We start from the raw sequence: 27,511 nt of genomic DNA, 5'->3' as shown, positions 1-27,511 counted from the left end.
GAGAGGGAGACAGCATGGCACCCATTAGGTTGTGTAGCATGCCTTTTACATGGTGGAGTGGGCAGATGTCAAAGCCTGTGTCACACACACACACACACACACACACACACACACACACACACACACAAAACTGCTATCTTTCACTGCGAGTCAGATAAAAGTTTCAAAACAATGCTACCTAGGGGCTGACCATAACGGTGTGTTTGTGGAATTCACTCCATAGAGAGCACACAGCTGTGACAGCATGTGCAGTTTCCTGAAACTTTGTCACCCTTCAACACAAAGGTTTAGTTGAAAACTGACAGCTACCCCTCCCACAGAGCTCCGTGTCGCTATCTCATTTAATGCCACTTTGCAAGGAGCACACACTGTTGTCCCCTCTCTAGGGAGGACAGCTGGGGGCCAGTGCACCCAGCCGGGGCAATCCCAATGGCCATGATAACACACATCCCTATGCTCTAGAACACAGCGGAGGAGCGCAGTGGTGGGGGTGCAGATGCTGAGGTGGGCGGGGCGGGGTGGGGATATACGATAAGGATGAGTTAACCAGGCTTGAGGCTTGAGTTGAAAGACAGAGACAAGGGCCAATAGGAGCGCCCGGCTGCTGTGCTAGGGCCTGGAGCTTGGAACCGGGGAGGGGTGAAGGAGGGTCCTTTCACTGGTGGCTGTGTAAAGACACGGAGCTTGCACTGTTGAGCATCCAGGACTAGAACTGCATTTTGGGAAGATCACAGTGACCACACCGTGGCGGGGGACAGAGAGGAGCTGGCTGCCGGAGCGGGTGGTGCCATGGCTAAAAGCTGGTGCTGGCTGACGCTGGCACACGGCAGTTGGGGCGGGTTCAGGCGACTCTGAGGAGGAACAAGCACTGTCGGCTTTGATGCTGATTAACTGTGGCCAGAGAGAAGCAGGGGAGCATTGCATTCACCAGGAGCTGCCCACCCCACTCACGGAGACGGGCCAGCGAGGGTGGGAGATGGCAGGAGCGGGCAGCAAGGGTGAGGTGGCCTGAAGTACCCATAAAGCTTGCTAGTAGCCCATGGGCAGGCGGGCAGACCCAGGAAGACACGGAGTTGGCTACTAGAGCCTCTGGCAAGGCTTATTGTGTGGCACAGGAGTAAAGATGTGTTGGGGTTCTGCTCCTATGCTTTGGTCCCCACCGCCCTGCACTTACCAACCCTACCCTGTCCTTGTCTTTATAGGCACAATGTCATGGGGGACATGATTCACAAAGTTTCTAAGTTCCCTCCACTCCTACACCCTGGCTTCCTGCTCACTGACTCAGGGTATGGTGACTGGCTTACCTCCGTCAAAAGAAGGGGACTTGTACAGGCCAGGCCCCGGCCAGCCAGAGGCCTTCCACACCTGCACTCAAGCGCTCTATCTGGTGTTGGATTCTTGGACTTCTGACTTGCCTTGTAAGCAGCCCCAAGCTGGAACCCACCCAGAAGCCTGAAGAGTTCCATGATCCCCTGGAGAATCTACAGACCTATGAGCCAGAAATAAACATTTGTTGTTATAACCTTTGAGATACAGTCTTATCATCAGAAAGCAGAAGACAGAAATAACAGTTGGTCTATGTTTAAGAGAATAAGAATCATATTAATGATGGCTGATGTTTATTGAGCATCATTATAAATGAGCCACTGTTCTAAGTGTTTAAATGAATTATACTCAATTATCAGAATCATCCTGGGAGCCACAAAGAGGGTAAGGAACTTGCCTGAGATTACACAGCAAAAGACAGTGGAGTTTCTGGACTGTGGGCGGTGGTGGCGCACGCCTTTAATCCTAGCACTTGGGAGGCAGAGGCAGGCGGATCTCTGTGAGTTCGAGGTCATCCTGGTCTACAATGCAAGTTTCAGGACAGCCAAGGCTACACAGAGAAACCCTGTCCCAAAAAACAAAAAAGAAAGAAAGAAAGAAGGGAGGGAGGGAGGGAGGGAGGGAGGGAGGGAGGGAGGAAGGGAGGAGGAGAAGAGGGGGAGGAAGGAAGGAAGGAAGGGTGACGTCACCCCTAAATCCAGGTAGCTAGCCTCAGGAAAGAACAAGCCAACATGAAAGCCCACAGATGTCCTGTGAAATGTCCTCTGAGATGACCTCTCCACTATGAAGTGCCTAAGAAAGTAAGCCCAGGGAATTGGTCATTCTCTGCATACATTCCAGCTGAGACCAGTCCTTTATAGAGAACCCCACAAAAGATGGATGGCATGCACCCTAGAACCACCAGAAGTCAGGCCTTTCCAGGTACCCTGGCTTCCTCACACATGAACTTCCTCCCACACTGTCTGTGAAGTTGACCTCATCCTTTTAGGTCCCTCCCTCCTTGGGGTTCTGGAACTCAGTCTGTCCCCAGCGGACTCTCTACACCCACAGTGCCTCTCTCTAAATCTCTCCCATCTCCTTCATACCTGGGACCTGGCTGTGCCCCAAGGGTGCTACCTGCCCCATGGCTCTCTCCAGATGAATCTTTTGCCTCCTCATCCCAGTCCCCAGGGTTCTGAGGTCAGGAGCCTGCCCTTCCTCAGTGCTGATAGAAAGTGACTTTGAAGCAGGTCATCCCAGCTACTGGGCTAATGTCACCCAGGCAACTGAATCTGTCTCAAAGCAAAAAAGTAAAAGGAGGATTGGAGCTGTAGCTTCCAGGTAGCTTGGAGCACATTCTAGACCAGCAGTTGTCCATCAATGACCCTTTCACAGGGACTACCTACGGCCATCGGAAAACACAGATGTTTACATTACAATTCCTAACAGGAGCAAAATTACAGTTATGAAGTAGCAAAGAAAATACTTTTATGGCTGTGGGTCACCACTACATGGGGAACTGTATTAAAGGGTTGCAGCATTAGGAAGGCTGAGCAGCACTGCTCTAGAGCCTAGGTTCAACCCCCAGCATTACACGTAAATAAATAATAAATATTTTAAAATAAGACGTCGCATTCATATTCCAGACCGGAGGAGAAGAAAAGAAGCAGGAAAGAGACCTGTGTCAGCAGTGTTCAGCTTGTTTCTCTTTCTGGAACACTGCACGTCTTGGTCGTTTTCATCTGAGAGGCATCCTCCTAGGGCGGTGTTTAATTCAGCCAGTCACGTAGACCCGTCAGACAAACTAGAGTTCTGTTGGTAAGAAAGAAACACACTGGGTGGTGGGAGGCAGAGGCAGGCAGATCTCTGAGTTCGAGGCCAGCCTGATGCACAGAACGAGTTCCAGGACAGCAAGGAGTATTGAGAGAAACCCTGTCTCAACACACACACACACACACACACACACACACACACACACACACACACACACACACACACACAGCAGAAGTAGATATTGGATAAGCAATATCTAGTTCCTCTCAGGAACATATTGAAAATATATCTTTTCTCTCCTGATCCATCCCTTTCTCTCTTCTGGAATCTTCCATGAACATTCCAGCACTCACTAAATAGCTCCCTATTTTAAAAATCTCCAGGCTGGTGAGATGGCTTCTGGGGGAGAGGACTTGCCAGCATGCCTGACGACTGGAGCCTGATCCTCAGAACCAGTGTGGTGGAAGAGCTGACTCCTGTAAGTGGTCTTCTGGTCACCACACCTGTGCTGGGACATGGGTGCAACCATGTCGACCCCCTCTCACACACAAATAAAGATAAAAATGATTTGAAATAGAATTAAATACTTCCTTTGTTCTCGTACTAACTTCTACCTACTAAACCACATCTCTATCTCCTAGCTGGCTCCTGGTTGGTTGGTAGTTTTTTGTTTGTTTGTTTGTTTGTTTTTGTCAACCTCTGACACAAGTTAGAGTTTCAGAAGAGGAAACACAATTGAGAAAATGCATACGTAAGAGAGACTACAGGCAAGCCTGTGGGACATTTTCTGAATTAGTGATTGATGGGGGAGGGTCCGGCCCATGGTGGGTGGTGCCATCCCTGGGCTGGTGGCCCTGGGTTCTATAAGAAAGCAGGCTGAGCAAGCCATGAAGAGCAAGCCAGGAAGCAGCCCCCCTCCATGGCCTCTTGCCTCAGCTCCTGCCTGCAGGCTCCTGCCTTGAGTTGCCCTGGCTTCCTTCATGATGGGCTGGGATGTGGAAGTGTGAGATGAAGCACACCTTCCCTCCCAAAGTTACTTTCAATGCGGTGTTTTTATCACAGTTATAGAAACCCTGAGACACCACCCCAGAGGTAGCTCTGCAAAGAGTTGTTTGTGAGCACACAGCCTACTTACCTCAGAGCCCATTCCTCCGCAGCCTCGGCCTCACCAGTCTTCTGTCCCTAAGAGACAAGATGCCCAATCATGGCTGCGCTGTCAAGCGCAGTTCCCGATTTCCTCTCTCCCTTCCCCAACTCATCTCTGCTGACCATTTGCCCTCATGGTTCTGAGGCACTCTGCTCTTCATTTTCTCCCACGTCACCGACGAACCGTCTCCTTCCTCGGACCTCCTTTCCTACGGATCCCTAAACCTCTGGCTGTGGAGGGCCCAGCCTCCCTGACTACGCCCCTCCTCTGAGACCTTGCCCTCTGTGTTACGGCTCCTTTGCACACCCCATATTAAATAGCCTTTCTCCGGTAAGTATTCTCTCCCTCCCCCTCCTTGTTCCCTGACCCTGGCTTGTGACATACTCTGACCATGTGAGAAGGTGGGAAATGAGAGCTTTTGCCCCACCTCAAGGACAGTAAGTTCCCATGGCTGCTGGTCCAAGGCAATCAAAGAGCCCTTAAGAGTGGACTGGAACGCAGCACCCAGCCTGAGACCAAGGGCAAGCAGCCTGTAGCCTGAAGTAGCAATGCCAGACACCCCAGATTGCTGAAGAAAGCAAGGAGCCCCTGTGGCTTCGGGTAGTTTCTTCTATGGCATCCCTAGGTCATCCTGGGTTAGGTTAAGGGCACCGTAGGGTAGAACTCCTCAGTTGGGTCCAGGCAAATTGTATGGTGACTCAAAACATGGTAGGGATGGTGGGATGGGGATAAAGGAGCAGAGTTGGGAGGGATGACTGGATTATCGCAAGCAGGGCTTGCTTGCAGATGGGTTGTGAGTCGGGTAAGAGGATCATGTAGCAGTCCTGTGCTTTGAACTTTACGAGCAGGATAAATTGTGGTCCGGCTTACTAACTGGAGTCTCTAGGGAGTGTGGCAGATAATCTTGGTTGTCAACTTGACACACCTGGGAAGAGGGACTTGTGGGCATGACCGTGGGGTGTTTTCTTGGGTTAACTGATGCTGGAGGGCCCAGCCCACCGTACGAGGCCCAGCCCTTAGGGAGGTGCTCCAGGGGTGTGGAAGGAAGGCGCTGGTTGAGGTAAGCATTTCTCTTCTCTTGGGGCTGCTTCAAGCTCCTGCCTTGAGTTCCTGGTCACACCTGCAACTCCAGCACTTGGGAGACAGGCAGGAGGACAAGGAGCTGAGGTCATCCTTGGTTACACAGCCTGAGCTACACGAGACTCTGTAATGAAACAAACAGAAATCTAAAACAGCAGCATAAAGCTGGAGACCAAGCTCTGGAAACACGAGCCCGACAGCCATCATCAAACATCCGCCATCCAAATCCGCCTCATTTCCTAATCGTTTGTTAAACTTGGTTGGTCTGAATGAAGATCCAAAGCAGAACCACACAAAACATCTCTCTGGTTACCCTGGCTTCAGTCTTTTTTAATCTGGGGAGTTCTTTTTCTCCCTCAGTCCCCTGCCCCTCTCTCTCCAAAGCCAGACAGCTCTGGGAGCCCGCCCCCTCACCTCTGTGAGCCCTCCCCATCTCTGGGAGCCCACTCCCCACCTCTGTGAGTCCACCCCATCTCTGGGAGCCCACCCCATCTCTGGGAGCCCTCCCCATCTCTGTGAGCCCTCCCCCTCACCTCTGGGAGCCCAACCCATCTCTGGGAGCCCTCCCCATCTCTGTGAGCCCTCCCCATCTCTGGGAGTCCACCCCATCTCTGGGAGTCCACTCCATCTCTGGGAGTCCACCCCATCTCTGGGAGCCCACCCCATCTCTGTGAGCCCACCCCATCTCTGTGAGCCCACTCCCCATCTCTGGGAGTCCACCCCATCTCTGTGAGCCCACTCCCCATCTCTGTGAGCCCACTCCCCATCTCTGGGAGCCCACTCCCCATCTCTGGGAGCCCACTCCCCATCTCTGGGAGCCCACCCCATCTCTGGGAGTCCACCCCATCTCTGGGAGTCCACCCCATCTCTGGGAGTCCACCCCATCTCTGGGAGTCCACCCCATCTCTGGGAGTCCACCCCATCTCTGGGAGCCCACCCCCCATCTCTGGGAGCCCGCCCCCCATCTCTGGGAGCCCACCCCCTTGCCCTATAGAAACCTTCTCTTCTGCGGGTCTCAGGGTCTATGAGTTGGCAGTTCAGTCTAAAAGATCGGATTCAGGTTTACTGCTTTGACAGGAACAGCGTGTGGGAGGTGGTGTGCACTTTCTGTACCTGCACATTGGGGTTCGCAGACACAGATGTGTCTGTTACTAAGGAGACTGTAGGGCTCAGGTACCGCCGGCTGCATCAGTTGCTCTTAGCAGCTGTTTTCTTATTGGTTTTAATATTAGCTGGTGATCATCACCAAAACTGATTTTTTTTTTTTTCTCATGAGCTGTAAGATGCTCACATCAAGTTCCATCATCCTGGCTGCTTGTCTCGGGTAGAGTTCTGTAGGAATAGTTTCTAGGCACTGTATCATTGCTTTGAGATAGGATCACACAGGAAAGGTGTGCTATGGAGGTCATGGGACAACCTTGGATGTCAGACCTTTCCTGCCACTTTGATTGTCTTCCATGACAGGATCTGTGTGCCCCAGGCTTGCCGTCTCAGAAGCCTTTGGGGGTCCTGTCTCCACCCCCCATTCTCACTGCAAGATCACTGGGATTCCAGAAATGTATTCAACTCTATAGAGGTTCTGGGGATCTGAACTCAGTTCCTCCCAGCTTTACCCACCAAGCCACCTTCCAGCAATCCCCTCCCCCTCCTCCCCCCGGTAATTTTTTTGTTGTTATTGGCAACTGAAACTCAGTCTTTATTGTGAAGATTTATATTAGCTGGGATAGAAGTAAAACTCTGGTTAATGCTTGCTGAAGACTAATCACAAGCTGCTGGTGAGGTGGGGAGGCGAGAGGAAGGGAGCTTTCCATCATATTCCAGTTCAGTCTTCTCGTGTGCCAGTGTCTGTGACTTCGCACAAATGTGTGTTCTTTGTGACTTCTTTTCCCCCTTGAGTGAGACGCAGAGACTAGGCATGGGCTGGAACAGGAGCCATTCCCTCCCCAGGGCTCTGGGGCAAGCCCCGGGAGAAGTCCCCATCCTGGAGTGTAGGCTTTTGTTATGGAAACAGCTCTGGACATATTTTACAACGATGAGTCTTCTCTGCTACAGCCATAAAGGGGTCGTTCTCAGATCTTAACCGTGAGAACCTGGTGGGGTTACCGGCAGGGCAGTGCTGAAGACTGGGAGCCCGGGAGCTTCTTCCTCCTGCAGGGGTTCCTGCTGTTCATGCTGAACCCCAGTAATTCATGGAAACCACCATTCATGTCTTCCTGGCAGTTCACAGGGCTTCTGCACCATCTGTCCTGGGGCAGAGCTATTGGCTCCAGGCCTCTCTGGAGCATCCTGCTCCTCCATCTTTTGGAGGGTGCTTGGCCCTGTGGTATCAGCCTCCAAGTGGTCCAAACACTCATTGCTTTTCCGTTTGTCAGATTTCTCTGGTTGTTAGTATAGGAGCGACTTTTCCTCCACTCAAAGATTGAAATAGCAAGTTGATTCTCTTATTTCATGCAGCTTTTTCTTTTCATTTTTTTTTTAAAGCAGGTAACACATTTACATGTTTCCAAAACCAAATCTGTAAAACAATGTCTACTAAGAAAGATTTAATATTTTAATCCCTGTCCCAAATATCCTACATTTTCCTTCCCTATAGGAACCATTTCTTAAAACACACACACACACACACACACACACACACACACACACACACACACACACACTATACCACTTTATCTTCCCATTATTGATAATTGTTAGATAACCACTCACATAACTATGATGTAAAAAGGTTGTGGATCCACTTTAGCAGTCGGTGTCTTAGGAAGCTGAGTTGGGTGGGGGAGGGGTCGTTGTCAGTTAAAATAATCATGGGTCTGGAGAGAAGGCTCAGTGAGCAAAGGCACTTATGGCCAAGGCCGACGACTTGAGTTCCATCGCTGGGACCCATAAGGTGGAAGGAGAGAACTGACTCCAGAAAGCTGGCCTCTGGCCTCTGCAGGTGAACCATGTGGACAATACGGTGTAGTTCCTGGTCATAACCCTGCTGTTTTCTCCTGCCTGGGACCGCAGTTTCACTGAGCCTTGCTCTGGGCAGCACTGGGTGATCGGTTCAGCCTCTCCCTGTGGTCAGGAGCCCTCTGCAGCCTTTCCAATTGCTCAGGATCTTTAGACCCTATTAATCCGACAGAAGACAGGCTCCCTGGACGTGGCCAGCCACACACCCAGCTTGTCTGTCCTCACTTGGATTCATCCTGTCCTGGCCACCAGCTCTCTGAGGTGGGGTGCTCAATTCATCTTTGAGCCTAGCTGTGCTCATCTATTTTCTGTCTGTGTGTTGGTTCACTATTGCTGCCTGAATGGAAAAAAGCGGGACCTCAAGGCATGACCTTCCAGAAGTGCAATTTTTAATAGTCCAGAAAAAACACATATTTGTATCTAAAGTTACTGGGACCCTGCTGGACTATTTTTCATAGACAACAACTTGCTACATCTTTAAAGGGATTTCTTTTGTAAATTACCCTATTCAGAAGGCCCCCCTCTCTAAGATGAATAGTAAGCATTCATATTTTCTTTGAAAATCATCTTTTTCGTTTTTAAGACCAAACAGTTAAAACTCATAACTATTTTAATTTACTCAGAAATTTTGGTTTCCCTGCTTATTATCTTGTGTTGTCTCCATTTTTCCTGATTAGGCTCTTGCTTCACGAGGTCTTCAACACTCTAAACGGAAATTCGGGCTTTCGCTTTTCCTTCTGCTTCCGTTGTCTGCCGCTCTCTTGTCCCTCTAATTCCTTCAGCAAGATTATGACTTATCTTCATTAATTATAGTATCTATGAATATTAATGTTTTAGGCTTTGTATTTTTCTCTATGCCACTTCAAGTTATCTCTCATGTCTTAAACATTTTCTTTACTGTAATTTTCTGAATATTCCAGAGTTTGTTTTGTATTTCCTCCAGTTGAACGATGGTGGTGGGTGCTGATTTGTGTCGTTGATTTGGGGGCCTTCCCATCCTGGTTTGTGCTGTGACTTGAGCACGCTGTGGGGCTGCAGGAAGACGATACCAATGGACTTCACTCTGGGGGTGCACGGCCTTGCTTTTGCCTCAAGTATTTCAATGAGGTATTTATCACTTTCTCTGTTGTTTCATAAACCAAAACTGTATAGAAAGATGATGTCTTCTACAGCTAATTCAACCTCTTAGCTACACACACACACACACACACACACACACACACACACACACACATACACACACACACACATACACACACACACACATACACACACACACACACAAACTTAAGAATTTGAATATTACTGCCTTTGTTATATGAATAAATGTAAAATCAGGTCTTAGTTTCAGTTTGTACTATAAATTGCCTTATTTCCCCAGCATAATGCTTTCACCTTTAACTTCTTTAAGTACCTTTTTCTTTCTGTCTGTTTATATTCCCCAGAAGGTTGCCCTGTAACTCCATCTCTAATTTTCCAGGCCGCCACGTTTGGGTTTAGCTCAGGATTGCAAAGGACTGAGCCTCTGATTCAGCTGGAGCGTCTTCTCCTTAAGGAGTTTATCCATTTGATTTGCAGAGAGCAACAGACGCACTTGATGCCAGTTTTTCTATGCTTTGTGTTACAGACGTCGTTAGTTATTTCTCTCTGTGGTGTCAAAGCACCTGACAGAGCAGCTTAAGGTGGCCTGGAGAGATGGCTCAGTGGTTAAGAGCACTGGCTGCTCTTTCAGAGGACCAGGGTTCAATTCCCAGCACCCACATGGTGGCTGTAACTCTGGTAACAGGAGACCCCACACCCTCTTCTGGCCTCTGAGGGCACCATGAATGCATGTACACAGACATACATGCAAGCAAAACACTCATACATGTAAGAAAATAATAAAATGAAGCCTTTTAAAAAAGCAACTAAAGGAAGGTTTGTTTTGGCTCTGGTTTGAGGGTTCAGCTCCTCACGGTGGAGAAGGCATGATGCAGGAGGGCAGGGCAGCTGGTGACAGCCCCAGCAGCAAGCACGCAGAGAGATGAACGCTGGCTCAGCTCACTTCCTCCTGTCTAGGACATCTGGGGCCCCAGCCACGGAGGGAGCAGCCCACACTCAAGGGCAGGGGGTGCTTCTCGCCTTCAACTTTCCTGAAAACATCTTTACAGAGAGGCCCAGAAATTTGTCTCCCAAAGGGATTCTAAACACATAATTCGTATTTTAGTCTTTCTAAAAATCTTTCTACCATGTGGTTTGTGGTTTCCAGACCCCGTTATACGCACACATTTTCTGACGATTTGGGAGACTTTTAGTTTTGACTTCACCGATTTAACGCATTCAAGTTTTTTAGTAGTTTGATTTTTATGTAATTAATTCTCTTGTTCTTCAAAAAGAAATTATTGGGGAGCTCTTATGAAGCAGCAGCCAAGGAGATTCTATAGTCACTATAGATGATGGAAGACCCAAGGAAGGGGCCAGGAGATGGCCCGGTTGGTAAGTGTGTGCCACACGCCATGAGAGACTTCCCGGTTGGTAAGTGTGTGCCACACGCCATGAGAGACTTCCCGGTTGGTAAGTGTGTGCCACACGCCATGAGAGACTTCCCGGTTGGTAAGTGTGTGCCACACGCCATGAGAGACTTCCCGGTTGGTAAGTGTGTGCCACACGCCATGAGAGACTTCCCGGTTGGTAAGTGTGTGCCACACGCCATGAGAGACTTCCCGGTTGGTAAGTGTGTGCCACACGCCATGAGAGACTTCCCGGTTGGTAAGTGTGTGCCACACGCCATGAGAGACTTCCCGGTTGGTAAGTGTGTGCCACACGCCATGAGAGACTTCCCGGTTGGTAAGTGTGTGCCACACACCATGAGAGACTTGCCAGTGCCTTTTACTGTCTTTCCTGTAGTGGCATCTGGAGTGTGAGCTTCTGTTCACGCCCTTCCTGCATGATTTCCTTGTTTTTCTCCCTGATCTTTCCAGTCCAATCCAGTCTTGTCCTTTCTTCTCCCCTCCCTCCTCCCTCCCTCTTTCCTCACCCTTCCATAATTCTTTTAAGATTTATTATTTATTGTGTATACAGCATGTATGACTGCATGCAAGAAGAGGGCACCAGATCTCACTACAGGTGGTCGTGAGCCACCATGTGGTTGCTGGAAATTGAACTCAGGACCTCTGGAAGAGCAGTCAGTACTCTTAACCTCTGAGCCATCTCTCCAGCCTACCCTTCCATAATTCTGTTGTTGGGTGAAAAAACTCTTTTCTAAATTCAAAGTTTTCCAGTAGATTTTTAAAAAATTTCATATTTAGGTCTATGGTCAAAACTGATTTAATTTTTGTGAAAGGTATAAGGCCTGTATCCAGGCTTATTTTTATTTTATTTTTTTATTATTTTTTAATTTGTATTTACTTCAGCATCATTTTTTGATAAAATATTCCTTCTCCATTGGTGTGCCTTTCTTCTTTTGTGTAAGTCTTTTTGTGCCTTCACTGTTTAGTTCCAGTAATTAACATGGTGAACTGTCTTGACTATTGCTGCTTTATATGAAGTTTTAAAAATCATATAGTATGAGTCCTCAACTTTGTTCCTCTTTGGGGTTGTTTTAGTTGTTTTTAGCCTTTTGCCTTTCCATGCAAACTTTATAATCCTTTTGTCAATACCCACAAATGCCCTCGCTAAGGTTTTGATTTGGCCTGCATATGTATCTATATGCATCTATATGCTAGGTTGGAAAACTTGACATCTTCATGACAGGTAGTCTCCCATCCATGAACGTTGGATAGCTCCCCATCCTTCGGCTCTTCCTTGGGTGCATCTGCGCACTGTTGCTGTTTCTTTGTGCAGCTCCTATGGGTGTTTTGTTACGGTCGATGGCACAGCATGGGTCTATCCTGGTAAACGGCCATGTGAGCTAGAGAAGAACTGCTGTTGTTGGGGGATCAAAGTTCCACCAGTGTGGCTGAGTCCGCTTTTCGGGTGAATCGTATCGCTCCCGCCTGGCTGGTGTGTCAGCGGCCGAAGGCCTGTCTGCTCTTACTCCCATCACCTTCCCCTCTCAGACGCTGGTGCTCTTCCGGCTGCACACACAGTAAGGGCTGGGCTTGCTGCTGGGGTTTTGAAGTCTTGCCTCCTTGATCGCTGTACAATGCTTCCTAACAATCCATGATGGTCTTCTCTGTCTAAAACTAAAATAGCGGATAGCTTTCTTTTGGATAGTGTTAAATGGTTCACAAACTCACCCAAAGCTTCAGGAAGCCTCTTTCACTGAGATAGGGGTGGGGTGTTAGCTTCAAAGATCTAATCACCTCTATACTGTCATATTAGCAACACTCAAATTTGACAAGCACATTTAAAAAACAGCTTGCTATGACAAGTTATATATGTATGTGTGTGAGTGTGTGTGTCTCTGTGTGTATCATCTATCATCTATCTATGATCTATCTATTTATCTATGATCTATCTATTTATCTATCATCTATCTATCTATTTATATCTATCTATTTATATCTATCTATCTACCTATCTATCTATCTATCATCTATCTTCTCTCATCTCTAGTCATCAAAAAAGCATGGAAACTTACCTACCCAACATAGTAAGAATCCCCACCACCTGATTTGCATCTAGAAATATTTCCCACAAAAAGAAAACTGGCTGGAAGAGAAATGATTGAGTCCAAGCCTGAGACAGGAAATGTGCCATAAGGGACTAGAGGATCACAGCATACCACAAGGCAAGGATATTCAAGTTCTACTCAGGAGCTAACCTGAACACCTTCTGGACACTGATGGGCCAATCTGAGCATCAGCCAATCAGCACCACAATGAACTGGGACCTCGAAATATCTGTAACCTGTAAGTTCATAACAACGAACTCCAAACCTGCTGCTTCCCACTGAAGAATGCTAGGAAACTAATTTCTATTGTGACGGTCTGTATAGGGAAGGCTCAAATGGCTGACCTTTATTATGCGAAATTTACCTCTGAACATCCACAGTGGATGAGGAAAAGTGTCTGTAAGTAAGTGTGTTCTAGCTACAGCATGAAGAAGTGCCAGGGCTGCCATGTCACATCTGGCAGTTTCAGACGACCTGGGTACTGTACATCCAGGGTAGCGGACATCTCAGACAGAAGGATGGACTCCAAACCATGAACTATTAGAAGAAAACAGGGAGAATGTGTCAGAGTATCGTGAGTTTTCCCAAAGGCATGGCAACAAAAGCAAAGATTAACAAGTGGTATTACACCAAATTAAAAATCTTTCAGAGCAAAAGAAATAAGAACAGGAAGAAGACACCACCTACAAACGGGAGAAACCTTCGCAAGCTTTCATCCGACAGGGATCAATCTGCACAATATATAAGAAACTCAAACAACACCACAACACAACAAAACACAAGCTAAGACAAAACAAAACATAAAACTCAAAGCAAAGGAAGTGCCTGAAAAAATGGGTCCATGATATGACTCGACATTTTTCAAATGGCTAACATGGATATGGAACTGCTCCACAGCACTAATCCTTGGGGGAAATGCAAATCAAAACCGGAGGTCCATCATACCACCCCAGTTAGCACAGTGATTATCAAAAAGACAAAAAAATAATGGCAGGGATGTGGAGAAGGGAATTCTTCCACATTGTTGGTGGGAGTATAAATTAGCACAGTCACTGTGGAAAACAGAAAGGAAGCGCCTCAGGACTAGAGCCAGTACTGTCATGTGACCCGGCAGTCCTACCTCTGGGTGTATATTCAACGCAGATGGAGTTAGTATGCTGGAGGGACACTGCGTTCACATTTTTAGTGCAATGCTGTTTAGAGTAGCATAGGATCAACACGGCTATCCAGCGACGGATGGACAGATATAGAAAATGTGGTATAAATACACAATAGAATATTACTCAGCAGAGAGGGGGAGAGAGGAGAGAGAGATCCATTCTCACGTTGTCAATCACCATAACATCCTAGTCTGTCCACAGTGCTGTGTCTCATCAGATGCGCGGCTGACTCAGGCTCTTGGCCAGTCTCTCCTTGTCCTGGAGGTTCACTATCGGGTTCTCTGTACAGCTTAGAACTCAGGCGCTCCCTTGACTTCTGTGTCTCAATTCCCACAAAGTCCTATCAACTCCACTCTCTCCACACAAGCCCATTTTAGACTACCCTTCCATTGGCGAATGTTCACTCACTCTGAAATCAGCTATGGCAGTAATCTCCTCTGGAAAACGTGCCCTGAGTGCTCAAGAGCGTCCTCTCTGTGGTGCCATTAGCTGCCCAGTAGAAGAATGTAGTCTCACTGACGGTTTCTAAAGCCAGCATCAAGAATGGAAACACCTTGAAGTCAGTCATCACTGAAGACAACATAAATTGCTCAACACTGAAGAGTCGGTTACCTCTTCAGCTGACCATCCAACGGGACAGTGCCTTAAAGTACGGGTTTACAGGATGACAGACAGACAGACACAGACTCTCTCTCTGACTGTTTCTCTTTCTCTCTCCTCTCTTCAAAAATCCACCCAGAACCCTTTTATTTTAGTGACTTATTCAGAGCAGAGATTCTCATACTGGGAGAGGGGAGAGAAGACCAACTTGACCATGAGGACCTGGTGGGAGTTGTCTTGTTTCAACTTAATCCCTCCTTCACGCTGAGCATGTAGGCCAACTTACTAAAGTTATGGACATGAACCCCAACCCGAGCTTTTCTGTGTTCCTTGCCCCTGCCAAGTGCCCTGAGAGCAAGCTGGGCATCTAGCTCTTTTCTGCAGTCCCAGGACCCAGTAGAGCGCCCCCTATCTAAAAGAAGTAGAACTTTGTCTGGTGGGGCAGATTATGGTTTCATTTCTCCTCAGCCCTTTCCAGAGGTAGGGAACTCCACAGTGAGGCGACCAGCCTACTGTATCTACTGGACAAATGACCTGGTTCAATTCTCTCGTGACTTATCATAGTCTAACTGGAGTGACTACTTAGAAGCGAAGGTTCCAGAGAAGAGAGGGCTGGGAAGCTCCGAGGTTCGGATCAGCTGATCCGGAGAAGCTACTTTGCCTTTGAAGCCCCTCTGTAACTCGCTCAAGTCCACCCATGGGCTGTGGCTGGGTTCCAGCTGCTGGTCGGCCTCTCCTTTGCTCCTTAATCCAGGTTTAACGAGATAAGCACCATTAGGAGAGGTGGACGGTTACCCTTTAAGTGAGCAAAGTGACTCTTCCCAGAACGACTGATTTTAATAACCCAGTGCAAGACCCCCTTTAAGGTACAGGATGATTCTGGCACATCGGTTAAGTGTTACACAAAACAGACGTGCGTCTTCAAAATCAAAGGCGCTTTTCATTCATGTGAAAAAGGAATCAGTAAGCTGCGTGAAAACTGGGGTGTGTAAAAGTCCCTGGGGCCTCTGGTCCACAGCAGGAAAAGCTCAGAGCAGATTGGACACAGGGGGAGGCAAGCTCACCGCCCATAATTCAGAGATAGAAGGCGGCAATCTCCCCGCACCCTCTGTTTCATGTGCGGGCTTTTGCTTCTGATCTGCCAGCAGTTGCCTAATTGGCAGTGACTGTTTCTGTGGACACAAGGGTCTGCTAAATGTGTAAGGCCTGCATTTTTCCAGGGGAGACTTTTTCCTTTGCACATAAGCCAAAGATTCCTTCATGCACAAATTCTTTCTCATGCAGGTCACTGGATTCTTGTGCAGGGGACATGAATGCTGAGTCCTCTGCACAGAGCTGAATATTTGCACACACATACATTTATAGGATCTGGTCACACACAGCAGCGGGGATGCTGTGTGGGAAGCCATGTGCACATCTTGAAATTCCCACACTAGGAAATGCTCCCTAGGCCCAGGACGAGGGAAACACTTCGAGCTGCTTGTTTGCCCAGTCAAGAGGGTTTTCCTTTCAGTCAGCCACAGCTTTAGACTCTGTCTCCATTGTGACCAAAGGTTCCTTGGGAAAATGTTCTTTATTATGAGTGTGTGCACGTGGAGGGCAGAGAACCCTGAGTGTCATCCTCAGGCATACCACCCACCTCCTTTGAGTTTTGGAGCCCATCAGGTAGGCCAGGCTGGCTGGTGAGTCCCAGGGATCCGTTTGTCTGTACCTCTTCAGCAATGGCACCACAAGAGCATGACACCACGCCTGGTGTGTGTGTGTGTGTATGTGTGTGTGTGTGTGCGTGCGCGCGCATGCGCGCGCATCTGCATGTGTCTGCATGAAATGAACACTTGTGTGAACATGCATGTGGGGACCTGAGGATGATGTCAGGATCACCATCAATCTCTCTTCTACCTTATTCATTGACAATCTGTCTATCAAACCTAGAGATCATAGCATGCTCTGGGGACCCCCTTCTCTGCATTCCAAGGCTGGACTCAGAGGAAAGCAGTCACAATCACCCAGCATTTACGTCAATTCTGGGGACTGGCCCCTGGTCCTTATGCTTAGTCATGTCCCTAGCCCCATGCCTGGTATTTTTACATGGGCTCTGAGGACCAAATTCAGGATATCATGCTTTTTAAGTGAGCCCTCCCCTCAGCTCTACTTGGGGACTTCTGAACGAAAATGTAAACTAACCACTCTAAGGTAACTCTCTGGTATTAGCACAACAGCTGCCCCACTGAGGTAAGAAATGATCTCTGAGTCAATCTGAGGGCTGGCAAGTAGGTTCCATAAGGAGTCCACTTCCCAGGAATCAGGACAGCTGATATTTATTTAATACTTATTTGTGGCTTGAGCAGAATAATTGGGTCGGCCCCAAGTATTATTATTATCCTATTATTATTTCACTTTTGCAGACGAGGAGACCAAAGCAAACTAATTTGCCCAGGATCATAGAAGGTAGGACATGGTGGCACCAGATTTGAAGGTGGATGCGTCCCTGCTTGTGACCCCAGCACACTCTGGCCTCCCAGCTGGTCTTTGTCTTCTCCTCTTGTCAAGCCAGGACAAACACAGGTTTAATATGGGGTGGCTGTGAGTGACAGAGAGCATTCGAATGGGCCCAGACGGGGAAGAGAAGCTCATGTGTGTATCGTTCACTATCCTTGACTTCATTTGGAAGGGGCTGTAACATCTGCAGCCTTGGGATCTTTGTAGCATCTGATATTGCATGAGCTAATTAGACAACGCTCCCTGCAGACAGAGTAAGATGAACTGACAAGAGCCTCCCGTTTCATTTCCTGTGTGGATATTTCTATGTCTCAGATCCTGAGAGGCTGGACACCTGCATGGGCCTGAGAGACCCACAGTGACTAGGAAGAAAAGCTTCCAGCAACTCACAAAGAGCTGCTGATGCCTCCCTGCTCCGAGGACCCAGTGATGGTTGTCATCTTGACGCGCAGGCCATCCTTCAGGTTGCTTAGGGGAGGGCACTCCTACCACTGTGTGATGGTTAATCTCAATGTCACTTGACTGGTGTGAGAAGTGCAGAGCTTAGTAAAGTGCACCCAGAGGGGTCTGACGAAGGGAGTCATGGAGGACATTCTTTGAATGGGAGTGGTACCATGCTGTAGGCTGGCCTCCCAGAGAGTCAGTGGGAAAAAACGCGAGAACACAGGAGGCACTCCCTGTTCCCTGTCCACCACCCTTGGTCACCCAGCTCTTCCTGCTGTGATATATATATATATATATATATATATATATATATATATATATATATATATATATATATATATATATATATATATATATATATCATGTACCCGTGCTTCTGAAACTGAGCTAAAGTAAAGCCTTCTCCTCCTCAAGCTGTCTGTGTCAGCCATACTGGCGCAGTGAGAACCAACTGACACCCCATTTAGTCCTCTGGGATCATCCACAGAGAAGACAGGACTCCTGTCTTTAGGTAGATCAGAAGCTAAACAATTCCTGCTACATGGTGGCAGCCAGGGAGATGCAAAGCCCAGGGCTGACTATATGTCTCTGGGGGAAAAACAAAACAAAACAAGAAATTGGTTAAGATCCAGAACAAAACCAAGTCTGGGCAAACGTGAATAGAAATGGAGATGGTGACTAGTCTTTTTATGTCTGTAATGTTATTATAAGGTATATAAACGCCCATTCTATTGTACAATATGAATGAAAATCCACATAACAACCAACTTATGACCAATAGGGCTTAGCTGATGTCATCCTAACTGTGGTCTAACCAAGAGAAACCTAGGCTTTGAGTTCCATTGACACTTCCTGGTGAAGTCGGTTGATATGTACAGCTATAATTTTATGTGTGTGAGTGTTTTGTCTGAGTGTCTATCTGTGCACAACATGTATGCCTGGTGCCCACAGAGCCCAGAGGAGGTCACTGGATCCATTGGAACTGGTGTTATAGATAGCTGTGAGTTGCCATGTGGGTCCTGGGAATAGAACTAAGGTCCTCTAGAAGAGTAGCCAGTGCTCTTAACCACTGGACCATCACAGTCCCAAACTATAATTTTGCTATTGTTTCCTATTGTTTTAAACATATAAACCACTTTCATAATATTGCCTCGGTCTGTGGCTTTAACCTGGAGGTAATTTGTCCCTCAAGGAATACTTGGCAATGTCTGATTGTCATATAAAGGGCATCCTGTGAGTTCAGGCACGGGGTGTGGCTGAATATCCTACAATGGCAGAGTGCAGCTTCCCCAGCAAGGGGTTACCCAGTCCCAAACATCACTGGTACCTCGGTGGATGCACTAGGTCTATTTGGACACACACATGTATAAAGAGCAGGAAGCTGGTCCCACTGCCTAGCACGGGGCAGGTGCTTCTTTGCATGTTTCCTGAGCAGAAATTGGGGTGAGTCTCCATCTTACTTCAGTAGGAGCCTGGGTGGGGCAGGGAGGGAGGGCAGATTCTCTTGAAGATGAGAAAGCTGAGGCTCAGCTTAGTAACAGACAACGTAGGGCTCTCCCAGGGCCTCTGCGCCCTCATGTGAGCTGGTATCAACACTTTCCTCCATTTGGGAAAGCATCCCTAAGGTCACTTTGTGCTTCCTGGCTCTTTCAGGCTCAGCCACCTGGAAGAATTGAGAAATCCATCTTCAAATTCCCTCTATGGCCTAAGGAGGCCACGTTTGCACTGACTTAGAGAGGTGACACTGTCAGTCCTTCAAGGATGGGGACGGGATGGGAAAGAGCAGCTGGGGTGGACCAGCTGAGAGCTTCTCCACATTCAGAAAGGCTGCAGGATGGCTGGAAGCTCAGGTGGGTCATGGAAGGGAACCTAGGGGCTGAAGTCTGAAAACAGTAGGTGCCAGGGGAAGCCACGGGGCAGGATCTGGAGGACAGCTATCTGTTCCTATCTGCTGTGACTCTCCGCACAGCGCCTTCTACAGAGGAGCAGGCTGGGAAAGTATCAACTGGGGTGAGGACTCGTGGGAGGGCAGGGCAGGCCAAGAGGACATGAAAGAGCAAGTCAAGCAGGGAGTCAGTTTCCAAGGTGTTTGAGAGGATACCTTGGCACCCTACACATCCCAGGGCTAGCTGGACAGGAGGGTGGGCTGTGCAGCGTTGCTTTAGCTGGACCTGAAATTTTGGGTATCATCAGAACCACCCACAGGGCCACAATTCCTGGGTCTTTACATTTGAGTACCTGGTTGGAACTCTTGGAGAATCCCTGGCCTACAAGCATCCCCACTGTGCCAGGCTGCCCCGTCCTCCAGAGCTCTATCACCAGTATGGTGTGTTAGATATTCCAGCTTCTCCCAGTACAGTGTGAAGGAGTCACTATGAACAAGGCAAAGTCATGCTACCACTCCAGTTTTACTGAAAGTGAAATTCCTTCCTCGCATCGGATGCAAAGGATTCTGGACCCATCACCTGCCTTCATTTCCTAATACCCCTCCTTGCCTCCGTTAATGTGGATGGTTGGAAGCAAACCCGGCTTAGAATTTATTGAGCATGGAATGGTGGCTATTATGTGGACTTGAAGAGTATTTCACCTCACAACTTAGACTTATGAGTGAAAAGGTTAGTTCCGCATCGTTTTGAAACTTTCTGCCATGATATCCCAAGACACAGATTTGATTTCCTGAAGCCAATCTGTTAGCGCTTCTGGAGTCTCAAATCAAACTGGTAGCTTGGCTTTGGCAACCAACAATGTACTTCTGGACCGCCACTTTTCACCCCGTTTAAAACTTCCTCTTCAAAGAAGCGTGACTTTGAATTCCCACCCATCTTGGCCCCATGGTCTGGTATAGTAAAAGTCCAACTTGCAGTCAACAAATGAAATACACGTTTTGGTAAGACACACATGGAGTCAATCCAGAGAGGAAAGGTGTGACTTTTACAGTTGCTTTTCTGACCATCCATTTCACAGCAGACCGGGCAGAGGCCACGTGGAGGGGCCCAGCCACATGGCCTGAAGTGTTCAGTCTTGTGTGACTCATTACTGAAAATAAAGGTGCTGGCCAAACGGTGCCCATTATTAGCACCCAATCAGGGCCTTGTTAGGAACGGCGCTCGCTGACTTCCCACATGGAAGTGTTCTCTGGGCTTCAGGAAACTGCTGGGTCTCCAGCGCTGACAACTCACCCTCTCTTTGATGTCAGTGGTAAGCGGTGATTCCAAGCATGTTCTGACTCTATCGCTGTCACTCCTCCTGGTTAGGAAGCAGGGCGGCTTGCCTGTGTTGTCTGGTCACTGCTGCCTGAACTGATGAACCCAGGAGCCTCAGGACCAGTCACCCAGTGAGCTTCCAGTCTTTGTGGGATCTCGGCCTGAAGCTCCCTGGGAATGAATGTCCTGCCAAGACACGTGACAAAGGCTGCTGTTCCTGACGAAAACAGCAGACATGTCAGCCTGTTTTGGGCCAGGCCCATATAATCTATAGAATCACATATAATCTTAAGAAGAGCCCCAGGGGGTCCTAAGAGCAGGAGGGCTGTCCCTGTCCCTCATCAGCTGCAGCACTCGAAGAAGAGTGGCCCCTGTTCCTCGCCTGGGTAACACAACAGAGCCGGCCCTGGTGGTGCAAGTGTGGGAGGGCTGACCCTGAGGGTGTGGGAGAGGAACTGGCCCCACCCCTCGCTCACTGCTGCAGGAGGTGAATTAGCAGGGACAATGCTGGAGAGCTCACCCTGGTGGTGAGGACCCTACAGCCGCCCAGAACCAAGGTTAGGACTTGGCCCGCCCCAACATCCCCCCCAGCTATGATCTGCTGGAGCACGTGAAGGAACCTGACTGCAGCCCCAAAGCTGCAGGATCTCCACAGCACAGGGCAACAACAGGATATCCAAGAGTCCTAGTGAGGACCCAGCATCGATAGCGCAGTGGAAACCAGAGGCCTCGAACCAGACCAATGACTCTGCAACGAACACTGGCCACTTGCAAGTCAAGACACATGGACAAGGGGTACTGCGTGACGCACTGTGTCACAACGCAGCTCCCATGAGATTTTATTTTTACCCCTAAATTCTATTTGTGTGTGTGTGTGTGTATGTGTGTGTGTGCAGGGGTGGAGGGTAGATGCGAAGGGACAGGGAAATGAATGGGATCAAGACCCGTGATGTAAAAGACGTATAGAATAAATTTTTTTTTTTAAAAAGGGAGCTGGGCGGTGGTGGCGCACGCCTTTAATCCCAGCACTCGGGAGGCAGAGGCAGGTGGATCTCTGTGAGTTTGAGGCCAGCCTGGTCTACAGAGCGAGATCCAGGAAAAGACGCAAAGCTACAAAGAGAAACCCTGTCTCAAAAAAAAAAAAAAAAAAAAAAAAACCAAATAAATAAAAAAGGGAAAAACAAAGAGTCCCTGGATGGTACTATTATTCCTCTATTCTGAAGATGGGAAAACTCAAGGAGCAGAGACAATTTGAGATCATGTAGCCATGAGGCTGAGCCTGTGTCCTTAACTGCTGAGTTAGCTGGTAGGCTTAAAAAAGTATTAAAGAATACCATAAACCCAATGCAAAAATTATGTATCTTTTTAAAAAACTTATTTTGTGTGTGTGCTTATGTACACATCAGTGCAGTGCCCATAGAGGCCAAAAGAGGGCGCTGGATCATTTGGAGCTGGAGTTACAGGTTGCTGAGAGCCTCCCAATGTGGGTGCTGGGAATCTTGACTGCTGAGCCATCTCTCCAGTCCACACACACACACACACACACAACTTCATTTCATAGATCAATTCTGCCTAATTTGAAACTTAAGAACCAAACGAGCCTGGGAATGCAGCTAGGTTGGCAGTCTGCTTACCCAGCATGCCCAGAGCCCTGGTTGGGTCCTCAGCACCACATAAACCAGCACTGAGGAGGTGTGGGCAGGAGAATCAGAAGTCAAGACCACTCAAGGCCTGGCTGAGCTACATGAGACCACTCCTCCCTGCACCACCAAAGGCCAAAAAGAACCAACAAAATATATAATCTTTGGGGGCTTTTCCAGTAATTAATTTTTGAGATGACTGATATTACATGCAGTAGCAATTCATTTTCATCATCCTATGGTGTTCTTCTGTGATGACATATTATAATTTATAGTATTGTTAGTAGGTAGGGGTTCTGTAAAACCAGGGGCTATGACAATGCTGCTGGGGACACTGACCACCCTCCCACATGCATGCACACACTTACACCCCCCACACTCAGTCACACACCCCCAATCACACCCACCACACTCTCACTGTTACAACACATTCTCTCTCACCCACATGCATACACATACACATTCCCCCCCCCCCCCCCCCCCCCCCCGCCCCACACACACACCTAGCAGTGAACTGTTCTGGTGACTGGGTTTGAATAGGTACTTCCCACATATCTACCTGTGCTGTCCTGAACTGTTTCAAATGTCTTGAGGGGTACAAAGGACTGAGCAGATTCCTCAGAATCTCCATGCTGAAGCCCTGTCGCTGTGCCATATTCAGAGAGCAGCCCTTTTAAAGAACTAGTGATGTCAGATGAGTGGCATGCTAACCCAGCAGGACTGGTGTCCTGAGAAGTGGTGCCCAAGTGTGCTTTGAGTGTGCACCAAGGAAAAGCCACCCGGGGACTCATCAAGGCGTTGGCTGACAGGAACCTTCGTAACTAAGAAAATAATCCATCATCTCAGCCACCCTACTGTGGTACTCTGCCACAGCAGCCTGAGCTGACAGATCCAGGGGACAGTGGAAAATCCCTGAGTCACTCAGCAAGCTTTCTCCCTGTGTGGGATGTCAGCCTGTCCGGTCGGGTACCTTGGCAACACCCGAGAGTGTCTCTGCAGCCCTTTGGCTCTGCTGAAGCCTCCGTGGGGGTGAGTCCTGGTGAGACTTCCACCGCATCCCATGCCACTCCCACCCTTTAAGAGCCTTCAGGGGTAAAGCGCTTCATGGGCGGACTGTAAGAAATCATCCATCCTTACTAAAAATAGGATCTAATTGGTAGCTTTTAAAGCAGGGGCTGAGAATAACTTTAAAAAAATAGACCTGAGTAAGACTGATGAACTGGGCCTTTGGTGCAAGTGCTTGGGACAGAACGGGGGTGCTGGGCAAGTGATCTACCATGGAGCCACACCCAGCTCTTGCTGTCTCTTTTCACTAAGTTCTCAGACAAACAGCTATTCAAGTGTGCCCTCTGCTCGTTTTGAAACGACCCAACTGCTTTCCTTTGACTGACGTCAGTTTAGACCCAATGCCTTCTCAGAGGTGCGAACTCGGAGCACTGTAGTTTCCTCCACCAGACAGGCAGCGACTCTCCAGGTGATCACACCTCTCATCTGCAGGAAACAGAAGCTCTCAGTGGCATCTGAATGTCTAAAACACACCACTTCTGGCGAATCGTGGATGAAGACAAACAGGCCTGGGGTTTTGGAGCTCTTACCATCCCCTTGTGGTGGTATGGTCTAGGGAGCCACTTGGCTACTCTGCCCCAGTTTCTTTAGCTGTAATAGGGAGCTAATCACCCTGAAAAGTGCTTCAAGCTTGTGAGTGTGGGTCAGTGTGCATGGGTGTTCCTGCAACACGGATGAGTTGAGTTCGGTCTGCTCACAGACTGGACTCTTCCTGTACTTGTGTTCATCAAGAAGCATATTCTGCTCCTTCTACCCCCAATCCAGTGCATCCATCCATCGTACTGAGCGCTGAGTGATGTGTCCTGGTGCCAGTACCCAAAACACCGCCTACTCCTTCCAAAGGACCTGAGTGTTTGGTGACAAGATGGCCTGGCACTGGGGGGTTATCAACCTTGATGGAGTTGGTGGAATCAAGATCACCACAGGAAAAAAAATCCCTCTGACGGACCAAGGAAGCACACAACCCAAGTAGTGATGTGGAGGGGCCATCAATATGGAGAAAGGGTGACAAAGTAGGGAACAGCCGACTTTCAGGGAACATGTGGTGCCGCCTCTGACTTCACACACACTGAAGGAACGAACGCTGCCCGCTCACAGCCTCCTCTGCTTGGACTGAGCAGTTGTTCCGACTTCCACGTCTTTATTGTGAGGAACACAAGATGGGTGAGTCTTCAGGTCAGTGCCTAGTTTGGTCCCTTGGGCCACCTGCCGTAGCCTGGGGTGAGCGGTGGTCTGAAAAGCCCTGGGGCCCCTCAGCCTCTTTCTCACACTGGATCTGACCTCTACCAGTGCACACACCTGTCAGTATTCTCAGGAGCATCTCACTGCGGCACGACGCCGAGAACAGAGCCTGGACCATTCGTTACTCAACGATTCTTGGACTCTTCTGTTTTTTAAAATAAATAATCCTTAGTACAAATATTTATCGGGCTTCGGGGTACAACAGTTGAGAGACTGGACAATTAACATCCTGGTAGGAACGGAAGGGACAGGGATGACCACGTGTCCACACACTGTACCCAGGTATTTTGGAGGTTCAAAATAACTGCCATCTGGTATTTAAGGAAGGACATGCTTACAAGGCGGGCTGCACTGATCACATCCCACCAAGACTCAAGTCTCGTGTGTGAGACTTGATGTAACCACGCCCCAGAGAGCCCATGTGTCACCTGACACCCTCCGGGTGTCAGTTTACTTCTTCCAACAAATCTAACTATTCGCGCGTGTGGGGGGGTCTGAGGTGGACACGGGGAGTCTTCCTCATCACTCTCCGCTTCAGTTCTTAAGCCAGGGTCTGTCACTGAACCTGACCGGCTACACTAGCTGCAAGCTCAGGACCTGCCTGGCTGCCCCTGGCTGCCCCTGGCTGCTCCTGGCTGCTCCTGACCCCACCTCCACAGCAGCAGACCTACACGGGTGCTAGATGCATGTCCAGCTCTTACGTGGGTCGCTGGGGATGACCTCAGGGCTTCATGTTTGCGTCAACAGATACTTTACTGACAGCTAACTTCCTAGTCCCAATTCAAACAATTCTTTACCTCCTGCACATCTGACGAGAAACCAGAGTTCTGTTAACCAGAAGATGTCATGGGGAATTGTAAGGAAGGTTTTTCTAAATCAGTACATTTTAAAATAAAACAACATAAATAAGCCAGATACGCTTGCTCATACCTGTAAATCCAGCACTTGTGAGAGATGGAGGCAGGAGGATTGGGACAAGCTCAAATCCAGCCTGGACTACAGAGTGAGATTCTAACTCAAAGCAAAAGAAAATCAACAGCAGTTCATAAGCTCTCTAGCTTGTGCGCCCCTGTGAATCGGCACGAGGCTGTGGTCTGTGGGGCCAGCATCTCCCGTGACTCGAGGCTCTTGGTCAAGGCTGTCCAGTCAGCCTTTTGGAACTCAGAGGCTGCTGCTCCTCCTCTCAGCTTTTTGTGAGGCAAAACCATCACAGAAGTCCTTCGGAGTCCTCTGCTTCGTGCTGTGCAGGCTGCTGGCCGTGTCCCTCAGTGACCGCACCCATCCTTATTCATTGTACTTGGCCAGTTTCAACCTGGGGATGATGTTCATGGACTGCAACTCCTGGAAGAGCAGCTTGCAGGCATACGGGATGCGGAGCGAGGATACGTGGCAGGACGACTTGCAGTAGTGGCACCTGAAACCCAAGTGGGCATGCGTCAGAGGGGCGGCAACTAAGGCCTGCACACAGCACGCTACGTCCCTCTCCCTGAGCAGTCCATCCCTGTCAGACACGTACTGATGGCTCAGAAAGTCAGAGGGACATCTGTGGACTCAAAGTCAAGAACGATACAAACCAACCTCTGCAGTTTAAAAGTATGCAACTTGAGTCCATCAGCTACATTTCTAGGACTTTCTCTTCAAAAGGGAATACATTTGCGTCAAACTGTTTTGAAAGAATCCCAGAAACTGGAACCATCAGGAACTGAGTCAGCTGTTTCACTGTGGGAGTTTTCAGCTGAATCCACCAATCCACATTGTGTTTGGGGGCACACTCGCCAAAAAAATTCAGCTCCTACCACTGAGGCACGTCAAGTCTGATGAAAAAGAAGCCTTTTAAATAGGAGAGCAGCAGTGGCCTCAAGACTGGTCTATCAGTCAGTATTTACAGTAAGCTGTGCTGTGGGATGGGCTGTATGTCAAATCTGTTGCTCTGATTGGTCAATAAATAAAACACTGATTGGCCAGTGGCCAGGCAGGAAGTATAGGCGGGACTACCAGAGAGGAGAATTGAGAGAACAGGAAGGTGGAGACACTGCCAGCCGCTGCCATGACAAGCAGCATGTGAAGATGCCTGTAAGCCACAAGCCACGTGGCAAGGTATAGATTTATAGAAATGGATTAATTTAAGATATAAGAACTAGATAGCTAGAAGCCTGAGCCATTAGGCCAAACAGTTTAAACAATATAAGTCTCTGTGTTTACTTGGTTGGGCCTGAGCGGCTGTGGGACTGGCGGGTGACAGAGACTTGTCCTGACTGTGGGCTAAGCAGGAAAACTTTAGCTACAAAGCTGTCCCTTGCAAAAACCTGAGAAATGTTGTGTATGTACATGCAAATATTTCCACTTGACCGCTGCAACAGTCTGCATCCCAGCCAACATGCTAGCCACACCATGTCAGATTCTTCGCCCTCTTCTGGTCTCACTCCTAATCTATGAGTACAGAAGGTCCCTTGGGGAGGAGGTGAGTTGTCCTTCCAGGTTTTCCAGTAGAAGACTCAGAAGAGCGTCCACAGTGAGGCTATTAACAAGAGCACAGAGCTGGAGCTCAGAGAACCAGCTGGTTCTCATTCTAGGACATTTATACAGAAGAGTGTTACAGTCACTCAGTGTCACAGAAGACTAACAGTCACCGAAACGGAGATGTTCAGGGTACACTGTAGAGTAAAATACTCCAGTTAGCCAGACAGTACCCAGGCTCCCTCAGATGGACTTCTAAGCCCCAAACACATCAAAAGTTTGAAAAGACTTCTAAGATGCAAAAGTAATGAGGGGACTGGAGAGACAGCTCAATGGTTAAGAACACT

General features: G+C 48.5%; 1 protein-coding gene and 2 long non-coding RNA genes across 4 annotated transcripts in view; 1 reads left to right on the top strand and 2 right to left on the bottom strand.

The window, feature by feature from the left end:
- Window positions 1–175: 175 nt before the first annotated feature.
- Window positions 176–22,831, bottom strand: LOC128119587 (uncharacterized). 2 transcript variants are annotated; one of them, XR_008221581.1, is made up of 7 exons: window positions 20,737–22,831; window positions 14,423–14,539; window positions 6,304–13,391; window positions 5,151–5,429; window positions 4,214–4,260; window positions 1,305–3,117; window positions 176–851 (listed from the first exon to the last, which is right to left on the bottom strand). It is a non-coding gene; the product is annotated as an uncharacterized LOC128119587 (long non-coding RNA). The 2 variants fall into 2 exon arrangements; XR_008221580.1 differs by lacking the exon at window positions 176–851 and having other exon boundaries at window positions 1,381–1,489; window positions 2,985–3,117.
- On the top strand, window positions 677–4,166 carry LOC128119588 (uncharacterized). The gene is made up of 3 exons (XR_008221582.1): window positions 677–781; window positions 1,203–3,123; window positions 3,462–4,166. It is a non-coding gene; the product is annotated as an uncharacterized LOC128119588 (long non-coding RNA).
- A 1,726-nt stretch (window positions 22,832–24,557) lies between the features above and the next one.
- Window positions 24,558–27,511, bottom strand: part of Polr3b (RNA polymerase III subunit B) — a 115,028-nt gene continuing 112,074 nt past the window's right edge. Inside the window, exon 28 of the mRNA XM_052752921.1 lies at window positions 24,558–26,121. Within this exon, the coding sequence (XP_052608881.1) occupies window positions 25,992–26,121 (130 nt within the window). The 3' untranslated portion in view covers window positions 24,558–25,991. The remainder of the gene's footprint in view (window positions 26,122–27,511) is intronic.

This window comes from Peromyscus californicus, unplaced genomic scaffold (genome assembly GCF_007827085.1).
Source record: "Peromyscus californicus insignis strain IS unplaced genomic scaffold, ASM782708v3 Scaffold_24__1_contigs__length_46423439, whole genome shotgun sequence".
Taxonomy (NCBI): domain Eukaryota; kingdom Metazoa; phylum Chordata; class Mammalia; order Rodentia; family Cricetidae; genus Peromyscus; species Peromyscus californicus.
This window is presented reverse-complemented; position numbering and strand designations above follow the sequence as displayed.